Raw genomic sequence first — 22,875 nt, 5'->3', positions numbered from 1 at the left:
TGAATGAATCATTGGTTAAAGAGTCTTGCATGCAATGATTTTATGATCACTCTCTAAGCTATTTGCAAAAATCATGCAAGCCATTTGCAAATGAAATACCTGCCTTTGTTTGGTGATCACCGCCATAGGCAGTTATGATGACAGCAAATACATTGTGTCATATTAGAGGCACAAATGCAATGCAGTTTCATGGACACCAAAAATACAAACATTGAATTAGCTGGATTGTAACATTTTTATTTACATAATTATTAACTATCAAATTATCTTGATAGAATGTCTGCCAAACACATGCACTATTTTTCTATAAAAATTAGAAATAAAAGTCACACTTACTATTAAAATAACTATTACAATAAATTAAAAAAATTAAAAAGCAGATTTGAAACAAGTTTAAAAGAAAGTACAGTCAGTATTGAACCAGGTAATATAAGAAGATGCAATTATACAAACCTGTGAATTGCGAACACTCATTGTACTTCATTAAAACGGTCTTCATATGCATGTTGGATTATTATTTTTGAATGAATTGATAACTCACAATCACTAACACAGGTTTGTATCAGCAATAACAAAGTTGCTTTTTAAAAACTTATTTGAGAGGGAAAAAATAAAATTGTGAAAAAAATATTGTTTAACATTTTGCCATAGCAAGTTATATTCAAAACAGATTCCTCTTATTTTCTAATCTTTTACGGAAATAATTCTTTTCACACTAAACCTTAGAAAGTCATCTTTAATACAAAGGCATATAAATACAAATTTTAAGCTAAATTATCAAAATACGACTTATTTCGTTAGACACACCTCTGTCATGTACTTGAGTGAATACGTTAACAATAAAGCAAATACAGTACCAGTAGTGTATTAATCTTGATGTCCCTTATAGAATATAACATTAATTGTAGTATAAAAGTTCCTAAAATGGTAGAACAAAGTATCTAAAAAAAGTTGGAAAACAAAAATACTCGCCAATGTGTTCCTCAATTAATTAATGTACTGTATTAATCTTAATGTTCCTTATAAAATAAATAACATGACCTGTATAAAAGTTCCCAGATACTAGTCAGATTTTTAGGAGGAAAAAGACTACACTTGTCACTTTTTTTATTTTGAGTTTACTACTGTAACACTAATTGATCTTGGAGAGCATATTCTATTTTGTTCGCAGAGAATCCAGTTGTAATACTTCATACATATGTGAGAAGAAAACTAATCCCAAAGTATTTCAGGAATAAAGAACATACTTTCTTCAAATTTATATTTTGAAAGTGAGTAATTTAACAGAGCAAGCTGCATGTAAATAAGTCTTAAATAGAACACTGGTGCACACATCATTACAAATCGATATTTACATGTCAAGTTCAACAATTAATTAGTTAATTCTAGGAAATTATAATTTCACTTTATTATCATTCAAGTTGAATTTGATGAAAACAATCAATCCTATTCTATTCACACTAGTGCTTAAAAATATACCTACAGAAATAAATAAAAAAAAATGTTTTGAACGAACTACAAAATCCAAAATATAGCCATGGCTCAAATAATATTTTTATTGCATTAAATATTGTCAACACTGCTTGTATAGTTTCCTGTAATGCTGTAATGTGCAATCATATAACAAATATGCAAACACATGTGTACAGACTGCATTTATTTGGACAACTTATGAGTGCCCATATCTCAGCTGTTACAAAGCAAGGCCTACAGACCTATACAGACCTATACCTACATACATACCACCACATTCCATCCAGGGTCCATGGGTTTCGAAAACAATTAGGTAATGGCCATAATTTTTCTTTGATTTCAAGTACAGTTTAAATCACTTTCAATCAGATACAAGGACTATGAAATACATAATTATTGTCCTTTTCAAACTACTTTGTCAATGTACAACCCGGGATGTTATATCCATAGAAACCCCTCCAAAGGCACAAGACCATCCTTCACATCTATTCAAAAAGATTCCAGAACAAAATCAATTTGCAGCCCTTTCTAAAGATATTGACACAGTAGAGTAAGCTGTCATTGTGGGTTGGTAATGGTACAGTTTACACATCATTTGATAGTAACATCCTGTTTTATTTGCTGATTTAGACAGTTCAATTTCTGGAGAAGTGTCATGGGTATATAAGTAAAAAGTTATACAGCAGATGTTTGCAGTTCATAGGCAAGATATTGGAGGAAAAAATAAATATAAAAAGCTATGAAGTACCAAGGATCCCCAGCGGCTATAGTGTTATCAATACTGTAATAATTATGTCCTTGTATTTCATCAGCACTTTCCCCATTCTCCTTCAATCAAGGTCCATTCCTCTGTACCTGTGTTAAGCACCCTATTATTGCCATCTTCCCATCTCAGTACTTTACCACATCCATACGTTGACTTGGGACCATACTGTCTACTGGATGCCTTCTGATATTCCACAACAACAAACTTCCAATTTAGTGTTGTGTTTTGTGAGAAAGCCAATGTGATCTCCCACGAATCAGGCCCCCATTTATTCTTCAATACCCTGTGCTTCTTCCAACGCCCCAAGAGACGGTGATCACCAGTTACAGCTACTAAGTGTTTCAGACCGTCAGTCTGCTTCAGACAATAGTTGACTTTGAAAGTGACATACACCACTGGTTCTGTTAATTAAAGAAAAAAGTCAAAGAAAATATTATGCTGAGAATATTCAAGGAGTTGAAAAGGAAATATTTAAATTTAATTAGAAATTAAAATTAACCTATTAACAAATTTAAAATTTACTACGCTCTACACTCATACAACAAAAAGTCGAAAATATCACTTTCTACCAAAAATTACAAAAATATTCACTAAAATTAGAGAATTGAAGGTATCATCATGAAATGAACAAATCTTAAAGAGGTCCACATGTAGTACCTATATATGTAATATCAAAGCAATTTGACTTGCAGTTTTCAACAAGAAGTCAAAAATATCACTTTTTACCAAAAATTACAAAAATATTCATCAAAATTAGAGAATTACAGATAGCATCATGAAATGAACAAATCTGAGAGAGGCCACCTAAGGTACATATACACCAAGTATCAAAGCATTCAGGCTTGTAGTTTTCAAGAAGAAGTTGAAAAAGTAAAACATTGATACGGACGACGGACACCGACAGACAACCACTCATATGATAAGCTCCATTTGACAGAATCGACAGCGGAGCCTAAAAGCAATCTACTACTCCTCCATAAACAAGCTCAAATATTGATACAGAAGATATTGGATAAAATAAAATAAGATGACTTAATTAAAAATAATTTGAAATGTTTGCAAAGACAATAATTTCATGAAACTCACTTTCATTTATTCACTGCTTCAATTTTCGTGATTTCCCTGACTCGCGAATTTCATGAAAATGAGTCTCTTAAGCATCATTACAGTATTGCTGACATCAAAATAAAAATTATAAATTTAATTTGCAATAACTGAGTGGTTTCTACCAGCATGCAATGCAGGAAATCAACGCTACCAGTCCAGGATTGAGGATTGCATTTATTACCCCGGTACATTTCATACTTAAAATTTCCTGCAAGTATTGACTAGCAAGACTTATCACATGACTTGCTGGAAGCCTTCAAAGAAAGCTGAAATGACTGGAAAAAACCATCAACAGGCAATGTGTTAAGTTAAAACCTAACTATTACATAACGGGTAATTGCTATAGCCAGCCATCAACATGTATGGTTATAGAAGTAAATCAGGGTTTATAAAAATTAACCTCAACCAGTGATGTCTGTGATACTGTTAATTATATCCAACATTATTTTTAGTGATCCTGTGAGTGTAATATGGTAAATGAACCAGGTCACCATATGGTATTCAGTAATGAAGGTCTCATATTTATTTAATTTTTTTTTATCTATTAATCAGAGACTAGACACTCAGGATGCATTTTTTTCAGAATTTTGATTTGTATTTAATCTTGATTTTAAGTGAATTAGAATAACAGTCTCTGACATCAGTTCTTACCATGACAATTAATTCTATACTGTGAGCTTAAACTGTTTATTTGAATACTGAAGAAAATGTATGCAACATTGAAAGAAAAATTGTTCCAGTCAAAATGTGCATGTATTTTTTTTGCAGCATTTTTTCAGTTTCTTTAAACAAAATCACCAACAATTTAAAGCACTAGCTTTATATATGTATCAATCTGAAGTCTTAGGTTGGTGCTAGCGATAACATGTAGACGAATGGTCTGATGTAGACGAATGATCTGATGTAGACGAATGGTCTGATGTAGACGAATGGTCTGATGTAGACGAATGGTCTGATGTAGACGAATGGTCTGATGTAGACGATTGGTCTGATGTAGACGAATGGTCTGATGTAGACGAATGGTCTGATATAGACGAATGGTCTGATATAGACGAATGGTCTGATATAGACGAATGGTCTGGTGTAGACAAATGGTCTGATGTAGACGAATGATCTGATGTAGACGAATGATCTGATGTAGACGAATGGTCTGATATAGACAAATGGTCTGATGTAGACGAATGATCTGATGTAGACGAATGGTCTGATGTAGACGAATGGTCTGATATAGACAAATGGTCTGATGTAGACAAATGGTCTGATGTAGACGAATGGTCTGATGTAGACGAATGGTCTGATGTAGACGAATGGTCTGATGTAGGACGAATCGTCTGATGTAGACGAATGGTCTGATGTAGACGAATGGTCTGATGTAGACGAATGGTCTGATGTAAACAAATGGTCTGATGTAGACGAATGGTCTGATGTAGACAAATGGTCTTATGTAGACAAATGGTCTGATGTAGACAAATGGTCTGATGTAGACAAATGGTCTGGGGTACATTTTAAATAGAAACACATATAAACCAACATGTATACTAAATCCATTATATTATTTTGACCATAGACACACCTTAGTAATAGCATGTGCTACTAATATATATTTGTTCTGCATATCTTCCATAATTCTTAAAATTATCCTAAAAACATTGCATTTTAATAAATATTCCACTAGCCTCTGTTTTCAACAAAGAAAATATGTAAAAACAGCATGTGTGAAAGTAACAGTGATCCTGTAAGAAGCATTGCTAATAAATAATATCAATGGTAGTTTCAGCTCAAAAACGATCAAATGGATACATAAACTTGAATTCTCAAAACTTTGGAAACAATTAAAAAAACAAACTTAAGATAGCTTAGAAAAAACTTTAAAGTTCTAAGTGTATTAGAGGTAAATGAATAAATTAGGTAATATTTAAAATTACTTTTATATAGGGTTTTAAACAAGAAGCCTGTTGCCTAATATAGCTCAATTTATGTAAATTAGAACATTAATATGCATGGATTTCAATCCTAAACTAATCAGGTTTGTAAATTAATCCTCGTATGCACTAAGTTCCATTGAAATTTGATGAGTGGTTCTTGAGATATCAGTGGAACAAACAAACATACCGGTACATACATACATATATACACACAGACAGAGTAACAACAAAAACTTGGATTGTCTGCTCAACTCACACACAGCTGTCACCTATTACCATAAATCAGGAAAAATAAATCTGCTGTTCAAAATTTAGTTCAAAGTTTAATTGATTGATTGATTGTTTTTAGTTTCATACATAATATCCTGTATCCATAGATGATTCAGTCACCTAATAGTTATTAACTCTAAAAATATTCTCTATGTATCACATAATTCCAATAACTTTTCCGACCACAGTCAAACCGGATACCATATATGTCATTATCTCCCATAATGCAATCTCTAATCACTGACAGGCAATGTAGTATCATACCTCTAACCTCTGACCTAAAGTCTAGAAGATACTGTTTATAGAGCAGATTCTCGGGTTGGATATCACCTCCCATGGCATCGTATATTCTTAGCTGGTGCATGAAACCATCATTGGGTCTGTAAATAGATGTACCACATACTCATATATCACTAGAATCTTTTCTATAAATTACTCACATTCCACATTGAATACTAAACTATCAAGATTAAAATAAATATTTTATTTGTAAGAGCAGCTACAATTGAGATGCATGAAAAGTCCAAAAAGTGAATGTTTTAGTAGGTCCCTATAGTAGGTTTACTAAGCATTACCCCTATAGTGGGTTTACTAAGCATTACCCCTATAGTGGGTTTACTAAGCATTACCCCAATAGTGGGTTTACTAAGCATTACCCCTATAGTGGGTTTACTAAGCATTACCCCTATAGTGGGTTTACTAAGCATTACCCCTATAGTGGGTTCACTAAGCATTACCCCTATAGTGGGTTTACTAAGCATTACCCCAATAGTGGGTTTACTAAGCATTACCCCTATAGTGGGTTTACTAAGCATTACCCCTATAGTGGGTTCACTAAGCATTACCCCTATAGTGGGTTTACTAAGCATTACCCCAATAGTGGGTTTACTAAGCATTACCCCAATAGTGGGTTTACTAAGCATTACCCCTATAGTGGGTTTACTAAGCATTACCCCTATAGTGGGTTCACTAAGCATTACCCCTATAGTGGGTTTACTAAGCATTACCCCTATAGTGGGTTTACTAAGCATTACCCCTATAGTGGGTTTACTAAGCATTACCCCTATAGTGGGTTTACTAAGCATTACCCCTATAGTGGGTTTACTAAGCATTACCCCTATAGTGAGTTTACTAAGCATTACCCCTATAGTGGGTTTACTAAGCATTACCCCTATAGTGGGTTTACTAAGCATTACCCCAATAGTGGGTTTACTAAGCATTACCCCTATAGTGGGTTTACTAAGCATTACCCCTATAGTGGGTTTACTAAGCATTACCCCTATAGTGGGTTCACTAAGCATTACCCCTATAGTAGGTTTACTAAGCATTACCCCAATAGTGGGTTTACTAAGCATTACCCCTATAGTGGGTTTACTAAGCATTACCCCTATAGTGGGTTCACTAAGCATTACCCCTATAGTGGGTTTACTAAGCATTACCCCAATAGTGGGTTTACTAAGCATTACCCCAATAGTGGGTTTACTAAGCATTACCCCTATAGTGGGTTTACTAAGCATTACCCCTATAGTGGGTTCACTAAGCATTACCCCTATAGTGGGTTTACTAAGCATTACCCCTATAGTGGGTTCACTAAGCATTACCCATATAGTGGGTTTACTAAGCATTACCCCTATAGTGGGTTTACTAAGCATTACCCCTATAGTGGGTTTACTAAGCATTACCCCTATAGTGGGTTTACTAAGCATTACCCCTATAGTGAGTTTACTAAGCATTACCCCTATAGTGGGTTTACTAAGCATTACCCCTATAGTGGGTTTACTAAGCATTACCCCTATAGTGGGTTTACTAAGCATTACCCCTATAGTGGGTTCACTAAGCACTACCCCTATAGTGGGTTTACTAAGCATTACCCCTATAGTGGGTTTACTAAGCATTACCCATATAGTGGGTTCACTAAGCACTACCCCTATAGTGGGTTTACTAAGCATTACCCCTATAGTGGATTTACTAAGCATTACCCATATAGTGGGTTTACTAAGCATTACCCCTATAGTGGGTTTACTAAGCATTAACCCTATAGTGGGTTTACTAAGCATTACCCCTATAGTGGATTTACTAAGCATTACCCCTATAGTGGGTTTACTAAGCATTACCCCTATAGTGGGTTTACTAAGCATTACCCCTATAGTGGGTTTACTAAGCATTACCCCTATAGTGGGTTTACTAAGCATTACCCCTATAGTGGGTTTACTAAGCATTACCCCTATAGTGGGTTTACTAAGCATTACCCCTATAGTGGGTTTACTAAGCATTACCCCTATAGTGGGTTTACTAAGCATTACCCCTATAGTGGGTTTACTAAGCATTACCCCTATAGTGGGTTTACTAAGCATTACCCCTATAGTGGGTTTACTAAGCATTACCCCTATAGTGGGTTTACTAAGCATTGCCCCTATAGTGGGTTTACTAAGCATTACCCCTATAGTGGGTTTACCCAGCATAATTTTCAGCCAGCTTAAATCAGATTTAGAAACGAATGGTTGCTGCATTATGTACATGTATATATGCATATGAGGTCAAAACATAATAAACATCAAAAAATTAGTAGTTCAAGATTTGCAGAAAAAATAGTAGAGCTAAATAAAGGATCAAATTTATGTGGCAAATTATTAAATCATAAGTATAGTGTTTGTTATGAAAAGGAAGAACTAGATATAGTTAAAAATTATAAATATTTAGGAATAGAATTTGCTATTGAATAGTTCAAGAAACGGGATGTGTTTAGAAGTTTTCATGAGGATGCCATATTGTAAAGCATATGTCTTTCTGGCAAGCATGTTATTTTAAGTAATTTTGGTAATTCAAGATGTTGCAAATTCTCACATTGAGCAGTGATTTCAGCATCTGTAAGTTTCAAAATACTTGTTCATTTATTATGCAAAAGCTGATTCTTAGTTGCAATTAAATATCCAAGTACCACTGATGCACTGTGAGAAGTGCCAAACATATACTGTCAATAGGAAATGATAGACATAGTAATTAACCATACCTTATCCATGATCTCTTTTCCTTCACCTTAATTAGAGTGTCCTCCAGAGATATTTTGGTATTCATTATATAAGCGATAACTACAGTAGCACTGCGAGACGCACCCATTGCACTAGAAATACCAAGACAAATAAAAGTAAGATATGGTATGTAGATAGCAGCAAAGTATGTAAATGGATCAGAAACAGACATAGAAGAGAAAGAGAGAAATAAATCAAATTAATTAAACAGAGCAGGTTTCTGGTCATTGTACACATGTATTTAAATAACAAAATTAAAAAAAAGCTTAGAAAGAACTCCTGTGTGACAAGGTTATTTGAGGCATAGATTGAAGACTAATAGAGAAATATTTAATTAAAAATTTCAGACTATCAAACAAGAACCTCTTGACTACTATAGCTTTATTGTCTGTTATGTACAATGTTGAAAGCATTCTGAAATTTCAGAAGTTTATAATAATAAGAGATACATAAAAAAATCAGTACATATGAAGGTATATCAGTACATATGAAGGTATATCAGTACATATGAAGGTATATCAGAACATATGAAGGTATATCAGAACATATGAAGGTATATCAGTACATATGAAGGTATATCAGTAAGTATGAAGGTATATCAGAACATGTGAAGGTATATCAGTAAGTATGAAGGTATATCAGAACATGTGAAGGTATATCAGTACATATGAAGGTATATCAGAAAATGTGAAGGTATATCAGTACATATGAAGGTATATTGGTACATGTGAAGGTATATCAGTACATATGAAGGTATATCAGTACATATGAAGGTATATCACTACATGTGAATGTATATTGGTACATGTGAATGTATATCTACATGTGAAGGTATATCAGTACATATGAAGATATATTGATACATGTGAAGGTATATCAGTACATGTGAAGGTATATCAGTACATGTGAAGGTATATCAGTACATATGAAGGTATATCACTACATGTGAATGTATATTGGTACATGTGAATGTATATCTACATGTGAAGGTATATCAGTACATATGAAGATATATTGGTACATGTGAAGGTATATCAGTACATGTGAAGGTATATCAGTACATATGAAGGTATATCAGTACATATGAAGGTATATCAGTACATGTGAAGGTATATCTACATGTGAAGGTATATCAGTACATATGAAGATATATTGGAACATGTGAAGGTATCAGTACATATGAAGATATATTGGTGCATGTGAAGGTATACTGTACATGTGAAGGTATATCAGTACATATGAAGGTATATCAGTACATATGAAGGTATATCAGTACATGTGAAGGTATATCAGTACATATGAAGATATATCAGTACATATGAAGGTATATCAGTACATGTGAAGGTATATCAGTACATATGAAGGTATATCGGTACATGTGAAGGTATATTGGTACATGTGAAGGTATATTGGTACATGTGAAGGTACATTGGTACATGTGAATGTATATCTACATGTGAAGGTATATCAGTACATATGAAGATATATTGGAACATGTGAAGGTATATCAGTACATATGAAGATATGTTGGTACATGTGAAGGTATATCAGTACATATGAAGGTATATCAGTACATATGAAGGTATATCAGTACATGTGAAGGTATATCAGTACATATGAAGATATATCAGTACATATGAAGGTATATCAGTACATGTGAAGGTATATCAGTACATATGAAGGTATATCAGTACATATGAAGGTATATTGGTACATGTGAAGGTATATTGGTACATGTGAATGTATATTTACATGTGAAGGTATATCAGTACATATGGAGATATATCAGTACATGTAAATGTATATCGGTATATGTGAAGGTATATCAGTACATGTGAAGATATATCAGTACATATGAAGGTATATCAGTACATGTGAATGTATATTGGTACATGTGAAGGTATATCGGTACATGTGAATGTATATCTACATGTGAAGGTATATCAGTACATATGAAGGTATATCGGTACATGTGAAGGTATATCGGTACATGTGAATGTATATCTACATGTGAAGGTATATCAGTACATATGAAGGTATATCAGAACATATGAAGGTATATCAGTACATATGAAGGTATATAAAAAAATGTGAAGGTATATCAGAACATATGAAGGTATATCAGTAAGTATGAAGGTATATCAGAACATGTGAAGGTATATCAGTAAGTATGAAGGTATATCAGAACATGTGAAGGTATATCAGTACATATGAAGGTATATCAGTATATGTGAAGGTATATCAGAACATATGAAGGTATATCAGTACATATGAAGGTATATCAAAAAATGTGAAGGTATATCAGAACATATGAAGGTTTATCAGTAAGTATGAAGGTATATCAGAACATGTGAAGGTATATCAGTAAGTATGAAGGTATATCAGTACATGTGAAGGTATATCATTACATATGAAGGTATATCAGTACATATGAAGGTATATCAGTACATGTGAAGGTATATCAGTACATGTGAAGGTATATCTACATGTGAAGGTATATCAGTACATATGAAGATATATTGGTACATATGAAGGTATATCGGTACATGTGAAGGTATATCAGTACATGTGAAGATATATCAGTACATATGAAGGTATATCAGTACATGTGAAGGTATATCAGTACACGTGAAGGTATCTCGATACATATGAAGGTATATCAGTACATATGAAGGTATATAGGTACATGTGAAGGTATCTCGGAACATGTGAAGGTATATCAGTACATGTGAAGATATACCAGTACATATGAAGGTATATCAGTACATATGAAGGTATATCAGTACATATGAAGGTATATTAAGTATGAGGGTATATCAGTGTATATGAAGGTATATCAGTACATATGAAGGTATATCAGTACATATGAAGGTATATCTGTACATATGAAAGTATATCAGTACATATGAAGGTATATTAAGTATGAAGGTATTTCAGTGTATATGAAGGTATATCAGTGTATATGAAGGTATATCAGTACATATGAAGGTATATCAGTACATATGAAGGTATATCAGTACATATGAAAGTATATCAGTACATATGAAAGTATATTAAGTAAAGGTATTTCAGTGTATATGAAGGTATATCAGTGTATATGAAGGTATATCAGTACATATGAAAGTATATCAGTACATATGAAGGTATATTAAGTATGAAGGTATTTCAGTGTATATGAAGGTATATCAGTGTATATGAAGGTATATCAGTACATATGAAGGTATATCAGTACATATGAAGGTATATCAGTACATATGAAAGTATATCAGTACATATGACGATATGACGGTATATTAAGTATGAAGGTATTTCAGTGTATATGAAGGTATATCAGTGTATATGAAGGTATATCAGTACATATGAAGGTATATCAGTACATATGAAAGTATATTAAGTATGAAGTTATTTCAGTGTATATGAAGGTATATCAGTGTGTATGAAGGTATATCAGTACATATGAAGGTATATCAGTACATATGAAAGTATATTAAGTATGAAGGTATTTCAGTGTATATGAAGGTATATCAGTGTATATGAAGGTATATCAGTACATATGAAAGTATATCAGTACATATGAAGGTATATTAAGTATGAAGGTATTTCAGTGTATATGAAGGTATATTAGTACATATGAAAGTATATCAGTACATATTAAGTATGAAGGTATTTCAGTGTATATGAAGGTATATCAGTGTATATGAAGGTATATCAGTACATATGAAGGTATATCAGTGTATATGAAGGTATATCAGTACATATGAAGGTATATCAGTACATATGAAAGTATATCAGTACATATGAAGGTATATTAAGTATGAAGGTATTTCAGTGTATATGAAGGTATATCAGTGTATATGAAGGTATATCAGTACATATGAAAGTATATTAAGTATGAAGGTATTTCAGTGTATATGAAGGTATATCAGTACATATGAAGGTATATCAGTATGAAGGTAAATCAGTACATATGAAGGTATATCAGAACATATGAAGGTATATCAGTACATATGAAGGTATATTGGTACATATGAAGGTATATCAATGAAAATTGAACAATTATTTATGCAAATTAGATAATTAACTGGCACTGATTTCAACTACAAACTAATAAGGTCTGCAGATTATCTCAAAACACATTGTGTTTCCCAACCATGTGACTTGAGTGCCATCGCTGAGAACTACACATACCAGTCAGTACAATAAAGTTGCATTTCACTTTTGTGATTATCGTTAAGTTTTAATTGGTCTGATGTGCGATTATGATTAATTTCAATGTCTCTAGAGTACCTCATCTTCCACTACTGATCCAACCCTTAACCCTTTGTGCACTAATGTCAACATTTGGCATCATTTACAAAACGATCTTGTACAGTTGGATCTTTCCCACAAAACTCATAGCATTATCTGTCTCTATGGTACAAAATGATGATAAAATTTAGTAAAAATTGTACAAACTGTGAAATTATTTGCACAGAATTTTGGGTGGAAAAATATCTGACACTCAAATGGTTAACTATCTGAATGACTACATTTTGTAGAAACATTTTCCACATTTATAAGTATTTTTCTATAATTTCTTTATTAATTTTGTACCAGAAAGACATTTCCTATTATATACCTCATAGCCCTGTCATCCAATCATAATCGCACATTTGGTGGTTGATATATTTGCATACTGACTTCTCAGTGGTGAAATCTAAAAATGCTGATTGAAGTTTGTCAATGTCTTCTTAGAAAATCACCTTTAAAGTGCCTGTGCAATGCCCACCCTCACGTTTCCCATTTTAGATCTGTGTCCCACTGAAAAGGGTAGTTATTGATTTTTTTGCTGAAAATGATTACTCGTATCCAAGTAAATTTGGGATATTTCTCGTGTTGTAGCCATGCCCACCTATCGTGAAACGGTCGACTGTTTCCGGATTTCCGACTCTCGCCGAAAGTGCGCCACCAAAGGACAAAATGTGAGAGGAAGTCATACCCCTGAGCCGTAATAACACTGGTCGTTCAGTATACTTTTAAACAATATACATTTTTCGGTCGGCGTTTTTTTTCTTTTTTTTTGTCTATTTTTTTTTTTTTTTTGAGAGAGAGAGAGAGTTTTTAGATGTTGTGTTGTGGGCAGTTGCAGTGAAACGTATAGCCATAGTGTATGTATTCACACGTTTCTAATTGATCCGAAGGTGCGACATCACTTAACCTTAGATTCATTCAACTGTCCTCGTCCATAAAAAAAACGACTAGGTTTAAAGAGAAACGCCGACAACGTAAACCTGGCGCAACCGCTTTTGAAAGAAATAGATTCCGGACCAGCCCATGATCACCGAGGCAGATTTCAGAAGAGAGAGAGACGTCCTACAAGTGTTTCAAATCAGTTGACTTTTTTTGCAATTCTGATTATCGTTTTATAGAGACCATTTAGTCCCTGTTAAGTAAAAGGTAGCAATAATTTTGACAGTGACACGAAAACGAAGCGTCGGACAAACAGGAAATTACACAGCCCTTACACACTGCTAACTGTTTTCATTTTCAAAGGCTAAAAGTTTCTGAATTGTTTGGTGATTGGTGTTGAATGTCGAATTCACACCTCTGTTCTTTTTTACCTCCATGCTTGCAGCTTGATCTGCGTAATAATTTATGAAATAAGAATCCGGGCTTGGTCAATGTGTTTCCACCAAATAAAGTTTTAATACGATGTTATAATTATGACAATCACGCCATGGATCAAGCTAACTCGAATCCACTCTGAATTTATCTGTATGTGTGTCGATCTCGATTATTTTTGTTATCCAATTAAACGCCGCTTTTAACGCACTTGCCCTCGCCGTGACCTGACGCGTTCACCTATTTCAACAACATGTCAATTTATTTCCACGCGGCTGTCATTTATTTAGTAACTGTGATTTGTCGTTTTTTTAATTATTTTATAGTGATCACTATAGTCTAATGTTTAGAATGTCAAAATATGTTTTTTTTTATTTTAATTTTGAAAATTTTACTCAGACGATCAATGAAATAAAACAGTGTAGTGACATGCCTAGTAACCTGCTAAATAACGAGATAATTCCGACGTCAAATTCTATTTTGTCCAGCAACAGTGTACAAACGTGCGTCGTGATGATCACAGTGACCAGCTACACCAGAACGGACATATTTCGCAACTAACTCAACCCCATGCAACAAAAATTGATACTATGTGTTCATTATGGTCCATTCTTCCTCGACGAACAAGTACATAAGTGACAATATAGTCAAAGACGAGAAAACTGCACAAGAAATTTGCCTTATTTACACGTATCGGCAATGCAAACTGCCATGCGACTTCCCCTTCTGACGTCACAAGGGGAATTTCTGTATGCAAATGAGAAGCTAATGAGGAGCCTCGTTTTAAAAAACACAAAAATAAAGTTGCCGTAGACTGAGTTTAAAACACATTTTTTCACTGAAAAAAAAAAATCATGCTTAGAAACATAAAAATTAATAATATTTATGTATCAATTGATAATTTTAGGCATGAAAATAGCAGCCATTTCACAGGCACTTTAATTTGTGACCAGGTCAAGCAACTGCAACACCATCTGCTCAACACGGTATTTTGGGACGAGTTCTATTCCATGTAAATACTTGTAACTGGGAAATAATCATCGAAAGACAACATTTGGTGGGTCAGTGCAATTGTAGTTGCCGTACCATGAATGCAGTTAGCTACATGTAGCTGATAACTGGAATTTTGCATGGTATTCCAGGATTTGTTGATGTTGTATACCAACGTTTAGTGCTTCTATTTATTACATCAAGGTAATTTTATTACTTCATTGCGGGTTTCATTGAATTGTGCATGTGTTGTTATATTGCATTTTATTTAGGTCCAAGGAGCTCCAGTGCAGTGTGCTAATTTTGACTGTGTGTGCACGTGTTTTATAAAGATAAAGCAATAATCATTACATGTACATATATACCAAGAATCTGTAAGCAATGTTCCCAGATCAAAATTGAAAATGAAGAACATTTCTGCATGGAATGTCTTAGGCACCAAACAGAAAGACAAAAGCTATTTAATAATATCAATATTCCAGAAGAATTGAAAAGTGATAACCAGATATTTAAATATATTATGAGTTCAAGAGAAGACGTACTAATAAGACAAGTTGGTGAATACGTATACAAAATATTTGAAATCAGAAATAACAATAACTGACATTTTACTTTTACTTATTAATTTTATATGTATTGTACTTTATTACTAACATTTTATTTCTGTCAACCAATGGAAATTATTTCTAAGGATGCAATAAATTCATTATTATTATTATTATTATTATTATTATTATTATTATTGAACCAGCAATTATCAGAAAAATTAAGTCAAATAGCATTTTGTACCCTAAAAGGACAAGAATATTCTGTTAAAAATACAGAATTGAAGATATGGTCAAGGAAAATTCAAATCTAATAAAGTCCCAACCATGGTAAGCATACAAAGTATCAAGGAAATTGGAATAGAGTTCATCACCAGAAACAGGCAAAATATTCGCTGAAATTAGAGAATTCAAGATATTGTCACTAAATGTTCAAATCTGATAGAGGTACCCGAGGTACACATACTGCTATACCAAGTATTAAACCAATCAGAGTAGGAATTTTCAAGGAGTGTAAAATAACATTATTTCCTAAAAATGACAAAAATATTTTTTTAAAAATAGAGATATCGTAACAAAAAATTATCAAATCTCATAGAGCTAGGTCACCAAGGGAACATGTGTACTAAGTAAAGCAATAATGTTAACAGTATTCAAGAAGTCGAAAATAAAATTTTTACAGAAAATGACAAAAATATTCACTAAAATTAGAGAATTAAAAATATCTTCACTAAACATATATGAAAAAGGAAAACGACTAAATTCTATTTTCAGCCAAATGCATGTTAATAAATCGGTACATACTCTATATTGATACACCAGTGTCTGTAGTCATGAATGGAATCTGGTTCTATTTATAGTAAATATATCTCAGTTTGTATCTTGGAATGTTTGACATAATTATACATTAATGACTTTAAAAGAGGTCAAGTTTCTATTGATAGATGGTCTGATGATCCATCATGATAGAATGCTATATAAGCCATAGCTCAATTAGCTTTCCCATGTCTACAATACCAATCCTATAGAACAAGTTTACATCAAAGAAAGCTTAGAAAGACCCCCGTGTGCTGAGAGTATTGAAGACACATTAAAAATTAATTCAAAATTACTTGTACTTGAGATATTGATGGAATAGCTGATAACTAATTATGTAAATCAGGTAACTAATATGAACAGATTTGAGTGTAAAACTAGTAAGGCCTGCGTGATGTAATATCTATGTACCAAGTTTCATTGAAATGTGATTAGAACAAAAAAAACTATGAATTATTATTAGAGAATTAATATGAACAAATTTTAACCCAAAATTAATCGGGCCTGTCTATTGTTCTAGAGCATTTATGTACCAAATTTTATTCAAATGTGATGACCAGTAATTGAGATATCAGTGTTAATTAATTATTTTAATTAGGTGATTAATAAGCATAAATATTTACCAAAAACTAATTGGGTCTCTGCATAGTCCTAGGTTAATTGAAATGTGATGATGAGTACTCTATAAAAGTTTCAATAAAATCCAATTAGTGGTTCTTTATATATATCAGCAGAACATTCATGGGAAAAAAATAACTAATTATGCAAATTAGGTGATTAATATCCACAATTATTTACCCTAAAACTAATCAGGCCTCTGCATAGTCCTAGAGGATCTATGTAGCAAGTCTCATTGAAATATAATGACCAGTACTTGAGTTATCAGGCGAAAAGCTAAAAATTAACTAATTATGCTAATAAGGTGATTAATATGCACAAATATTTACCTCAAAACTAATCAGGTCTCTGCACAGCCTTTAAGTAACTATGTACCAAGTTTCATTGAAATGTGATGATTACTACTTGCAATATCAAAAGCTGAAAATTAATTAATTATGCAAATTAGGTAATTAATATGTACTGATATTACGGTACCCTAAAAACTATCAGGTCTGTGCACTGTCCTATGATATCTAAGTACCAAGTTTTATTGAAATGTGATGATTAGTACTTGAGATATCAGTGGAAAAACCAAAAATTGATTAATCATTATGCAAATTAGGTAATTAATATGTACTGATATTACGGTACCCTAAAAACTATCAGGTCTGTGCACTGTCCTATGACATCTATGTACCAAGTTTCATTGAAATGTGATGATTACTACTTGAAATACCAAAAGCTGAAAATTAATTAATTATGCAAATTAGGTAATTAATATGTACTGATATTACGGTACCCTAAAAACTATCAGGTGTGTGCACTGTCCTATGATATCTAAGTACCAAGTTTTATTGAAATGTGATGATTAGTACTTGAGATATCAGTGGAAAAGCCAAAAATTGATTAATCATTATGCAAATTAAGTAATCAATATTGCACAGATTTTTACCCAAAACTAACCAAATCTGCGCATTAGTTCAGAGCATATATGTGCCAAGTTTTATCAAAATCCAATGAGTGGTTCTTTAGATATCAGTGGAACAATCATGGAACAGCTAAAAAATCAGCTAATTATCATGCAAATTGGATAATTAACATGCATGGATTTTTACCCAAAACTAATCAAATCTGCGCATTGGCCCAGAGCATCTATGCACCAAGTTTCATCAAAAATCAATGTATGGTTCTTGAGATATCAGTGGAACAGACACACACACACACATACAGGTGTCCCATGAATTGTGGAGCCACCATTGAATTAACTTTTAATATAGTTGAATTAACTTTTAATATAGTTGCGATATGAACTCGATTAAAACGCGTTCCTATATAGGGTTGCGTTTTAATTGGAGTTTAATTAAACTCAATTACAATGCAATACAATGGAGAATTGCACTTTAATTAAGTTTAATTAAATTAGAGTTGAATATCCCGTGACTGAACATAGAAATGTTTGCGAAGCTTAGGTTTAGTATCGGGGTAAGGTATGGTATAATTATATTAATATTAATATAACGTGAACCATACCTTCCCCGATACTAAACCTAAGCTTCGCAAACCTGACTTAAATTCGATTAAATATTAATATAAATTATGAAACATTGTGGAGCCACCAATTTGGGGCTCCACTTGTACAAAGGGCTCCACTTTGTTTGTGTATGTCTGGTCTACTGGCTCTACTTCTACGTCTACACCAACACAGACACACCCACACCCACACACACACACACACACACACACACACACACACACACACACTAACTGCAAAGACTCCCTTTTTGTGCTTTGCACACGGGAGTCAAAAATGTAGGAACAATATATTCTGTTTATCTTAGGAGAGATATAAAAGGTTCATTGACTATCATTTATGATCTGACTGACTGATAGGTTCATTGACTATCATTTATGATCTGACTGATAGGTTCATTGACTATCATTTATGATCTGACTGATAGGTTCATTGACTATCATTTATGATCGGATTGACTGATAGGTTCATTGACTATCATTTATGATCGGATATTATATTTGCGTCTCCTATAAATTCGTGCAATCTACTTTCTAGATTGATCAACTTGTATACCATTAATCGGAATAGATTATTCTTGTTGGCACTTTCAAATCAAGCTGCAGCTTGGAAATGCACCAATTAGCATACAGTTGGTGAACGAACCCTTAACCCAATTTCTACCCAAGCCCAGATATAATTGCATATATCACATGACAGGCACAGCAGTAAATCAAAAGTTCAGATTTTGAGTTTCACTGCATGTTAAATATGCCATAGTCTAGTATAATAATATTTATAGCAACACTTGCAAGTATGTGGTCTATATTTGATAAATAAAACCAGGAAACTCAAAACCCATGGTTGAAACCACAGGGTCTATCTATGTTGAAACTAAACAGGATATAAATTGATCAATAGTTCTGATACAGCTTGTATTCTAATATTTGTTTAGTGTATTTTGGAAATTCTGATTTAAATTAAAATTAAGGTCGTTTTTTTCAGGATGATGTTGCTGTATTTATTTTTCCTTTCCTTTTTTTCAAAATTTTCTTTTTGCACATTACTTTTTCTCCAAATCTACCCCCAATGAAGAACCCTTTAGGCAACGTTAACCATTAAAGTACAATACAAACATAACTGGTGATGTATCATATATGTTTCACAGTTTCCTGTGTGACAGTTTCAAATAATGATCTATTGTTCCCTAAAGTTATTTTGTCATTTTTCTTGACATGTATTTGCATAATATAAATGACGATATCAATATTCTATGTGAAGAAGTTTCCATTACAATTTGTCTGAGACACCAGACTTTTGAGTTATTTTCTATCTAGCCAATATGTCCCTCACTTCTGAATTTATAGGATGATTATTTTACTAATGTTACCATTGCTTCTGAGCATGCATTGATCATCATATAGTACTTTCTAGTTTAGTTGTATTTAGCGCACACTTAAAGCTGAATTTAAAACAGCAATGTAAAACAGGATTCATTGCCGTCAATAAACGACACCATATGTAAGGTTTTGCTCTGTGCACCATGTTAACGACACAACTTTTAAATTTGTTTGAAATAGAAAAACCTACAATTATGACAATAAAACTTTAATACTGTACTTGTACATGGGTCCAGAAGCACAATATGAACACCACACCCATTCCTTTCCCCACTATCTTAATATTTTCTTATCAATTGAGCTTAAGGTGACCTCACATATGGTCTCCTGAATACAAGAATCAAAACAGGTCAAATAGAACAAATACTTGTACTATCAATGACCACTAGAACACAACATTCCTTCAGAACCAACGACTAGCTTATACATGTCAGCATACATACAATGAAACAGTAACAACAATTTTTGGATGGAAAAATTTCGGACAAATATTAAGACAATTATAAAGTTGATATAATATTATTAATTATATTGTCTACAAATAATTATTAAAATTTGGTAATGCTAGAATACTTGATACTTTGTATCACTCATATCTAGGGTATGATAAGACTGCAGACAGTCACTCTGACCAAATTTTTTTTTTAAATTAAATTAATACCGGGTATGTGTTTGTGAAAACTCATGGGTGGGTCATGAGGCCAGAGGGACTGTTGTAGGCTATAGGCCCAGCCTTGCTAATAATTATGCATGTATTTAAATGGAAACAAACTTGCATATCAACATTTCACAAACACATTCCAATATTTAATTAAGTCATTCAAGCTTAATAAAAACATTATGCCAAAACGGGCTTGCTAACGGTCTAATAATAAATAAGAGTGCCATAGCTAAAAATGTTGATAGGCCCACAGTGATTAAATTTTATTTCACATACATTAAAGAAAACATTTTTAGCTATATTTAGTAACACTTGAAAGATGCAAGAAAATATCCCTTCTCTCAGTGTCCAGGGCTTATTTTAACTTACATAATAGATTTGAAATTTGAATAGTATACATACTGTTCCTGCAGGGAAAATAATTATTTTAATTCCAGGGGGCCTGCTTTCTTGATAGTATAGACAAAGTAATTTAGAATTAATTAGCTTTTAAGTAGGTCTTTAAAAGTAACATTATTACAAACAAACTACAATTATGTGGCAACAAGCTATATACAAACTTGATTTATATTCACTAGATTGGTCAGTCACTCTTATTGTCTTACACAATGCAGTGAATGAATAAATTGAATCACAGTAAGGAACAAGGAAGTTGTTGGAATGTTTGGAATGTCTTGTCTCAAGTGTCAAGTCTAGCCCTGCACACATGGAAAATATATTTATATGTTCTGTGTAAAAAAATAATACAAATTTCATTTTAAATGAGAATTTTTTCCTTGTGGTAAATTAGATTGATTCGATTAGCTAGATTGAATTTTAGTATCTTTAATTACAAAAAAAATTAATTTACCAAAAATTATAACTGCCTTATTCTAGAAGACGTACTTTGGTGAAATTTTAGATAATATATTATGTAAAATATTCTGTCTCGCCCCATCTGATCCCCAAGCAGAGTATTAATCAGAGTGATTGTAGAATGAGCCTAGTTATCAGTATACACATTCCTATGGAACACTTTGATATTTCCAACTCAATACTAGAATCAAAAAAAGAGAAGATTCTACACAACAACACTTCAAACATACATGAATTGATTTAAAAAATAAAACAAATAAAAAAAGTCTTAATCAACTTACCAATGAACCAGCACACCTCCCTTCTTTATTCCTTCCTTTACAAACGATATGCATTCTGGAAATTTACTCAGTAGATCGTACTCTTCTTCGTCCATTAGATGTACAAATTTATGAACAAAATCACTCGAAACTTGTGGCTTCACCAACTCAATAGACAATACATGGGTTATACCAGCACTGTGCAAGGCCTCGGTATTCCTGGCATCTGCACTGCCGCCGATATACAGACCTTTTTCGATACAGTCCATGGTTTCCCTGAAAAGTGGAGCAATACTCCCTACCGTATTCAAACACGTTGTGAAAAGACCAGCGCTACATGCAAGATGAATTTACAAATGCCATTTAAGGTCGATGTCCCTATAGCCTCCTGATTGGCCGGGTCATATTCTCACTTTGTAAGGAAAAGTCGATATTGTTATTGTCGTAGTTCAAACTTTCAAATGCAAATTATATACATCAAATTTGAAAGAACACTAAAAGTTGCACCCATATTATATTTCATATTTATTTTGACAGTAAGTTGAAAGTAATACTAGTTTACCGAGACGACGGAGTTCACGGAGTACTTTATATCGCCAAGGTAACTACAGTGATTTCTCCACAGTCAGAACAGTTATCGTATGGCTGTTTCACTTTCACACTTGCTAATCTGATCTCGAGTACGGCAACCGAGGTGGCTCACAAATTAGCATTTTATAAAATAATTTTTACAATTCATTTACATTTTGAAAATTCATTTTTTTTTATATAATTCATTTTTAATAACCATTTTCGGTTCTGAAATCGGTTTTAAAAACCCATTTTTGTTACTGAGATCTGATTTTATTTTTAAAAGTAATTATTTAAACTCATTTTTGTTTTTAAAATCCATTTTCATTTTTAAAATCCGATTTTATTTTTAAAATCCGATTTCATTTTTAAAATCCATTTTTGTTTTCAAAATTCATTTTCATTTTTAAAATCCGATTTCATTTTTAAAATCCATTTTTGTTTTCAAAATTCATTTTTAAAATCCATTTTTGTTTTCAAAATTCATTTTCATTTTT

The 22,875-nt window shown here is 32.7% G+C and overlaps 1 protein-coding gene across 1 annotated transcript; it reads right to left on the bottom strand.

Moving 5' to 3' along the window:
- Positions 1 to 216: 216 nt before the first annotated feature.
- LOC102807933 (dual specificity protein phosphatase 12-like) lies at positions 217 to 22,209 on the bottom strand. The gene is made up of 4 exons (XM_006816699.3): positions 21,830 to 22,209; positions 8,552 to 8,662; positions 5,806 to 5,921; positions 217 to 2,640 (listed from the first exon to the last, which is right to left on the bottom strand). Exons 1-4 carry the CDS (start codon positions 22,075 to 22,077, stop codon positions 2,282 to 2,284), a joined length of 834 nt encoding a protein of 277 aa, XP_006816762.1. The 5' UTR covers positions 22,078 to 22,209; the 3' UTR covers positions 217 to 2,281.
- Between the last annotated feature and the right edge of the window lie 666 nt (positions 22,210 to 22,875).

The sequence above is a fragment of the Saccoglossus kowalevskii genome, chromosome 8 (genome assembly GCF_978046115.1).
Source record: "Saccoglossus kowalevskii chromosome 8, keSacKowa6.1, whole genome shotgun sequence".
Classification (NCBI taxonomy): Eukaryota; Metazoa; Hemichordata; class Enteropneusta; family Harrimaniidae; genus Saccoglossus; species Saccoglossus kowalevskii.
The sequence above is the reverse complement of the archived record's forward strand: the minus strand, read 5'-3'. Positions and strand labels throughout refer to the sequence as shown.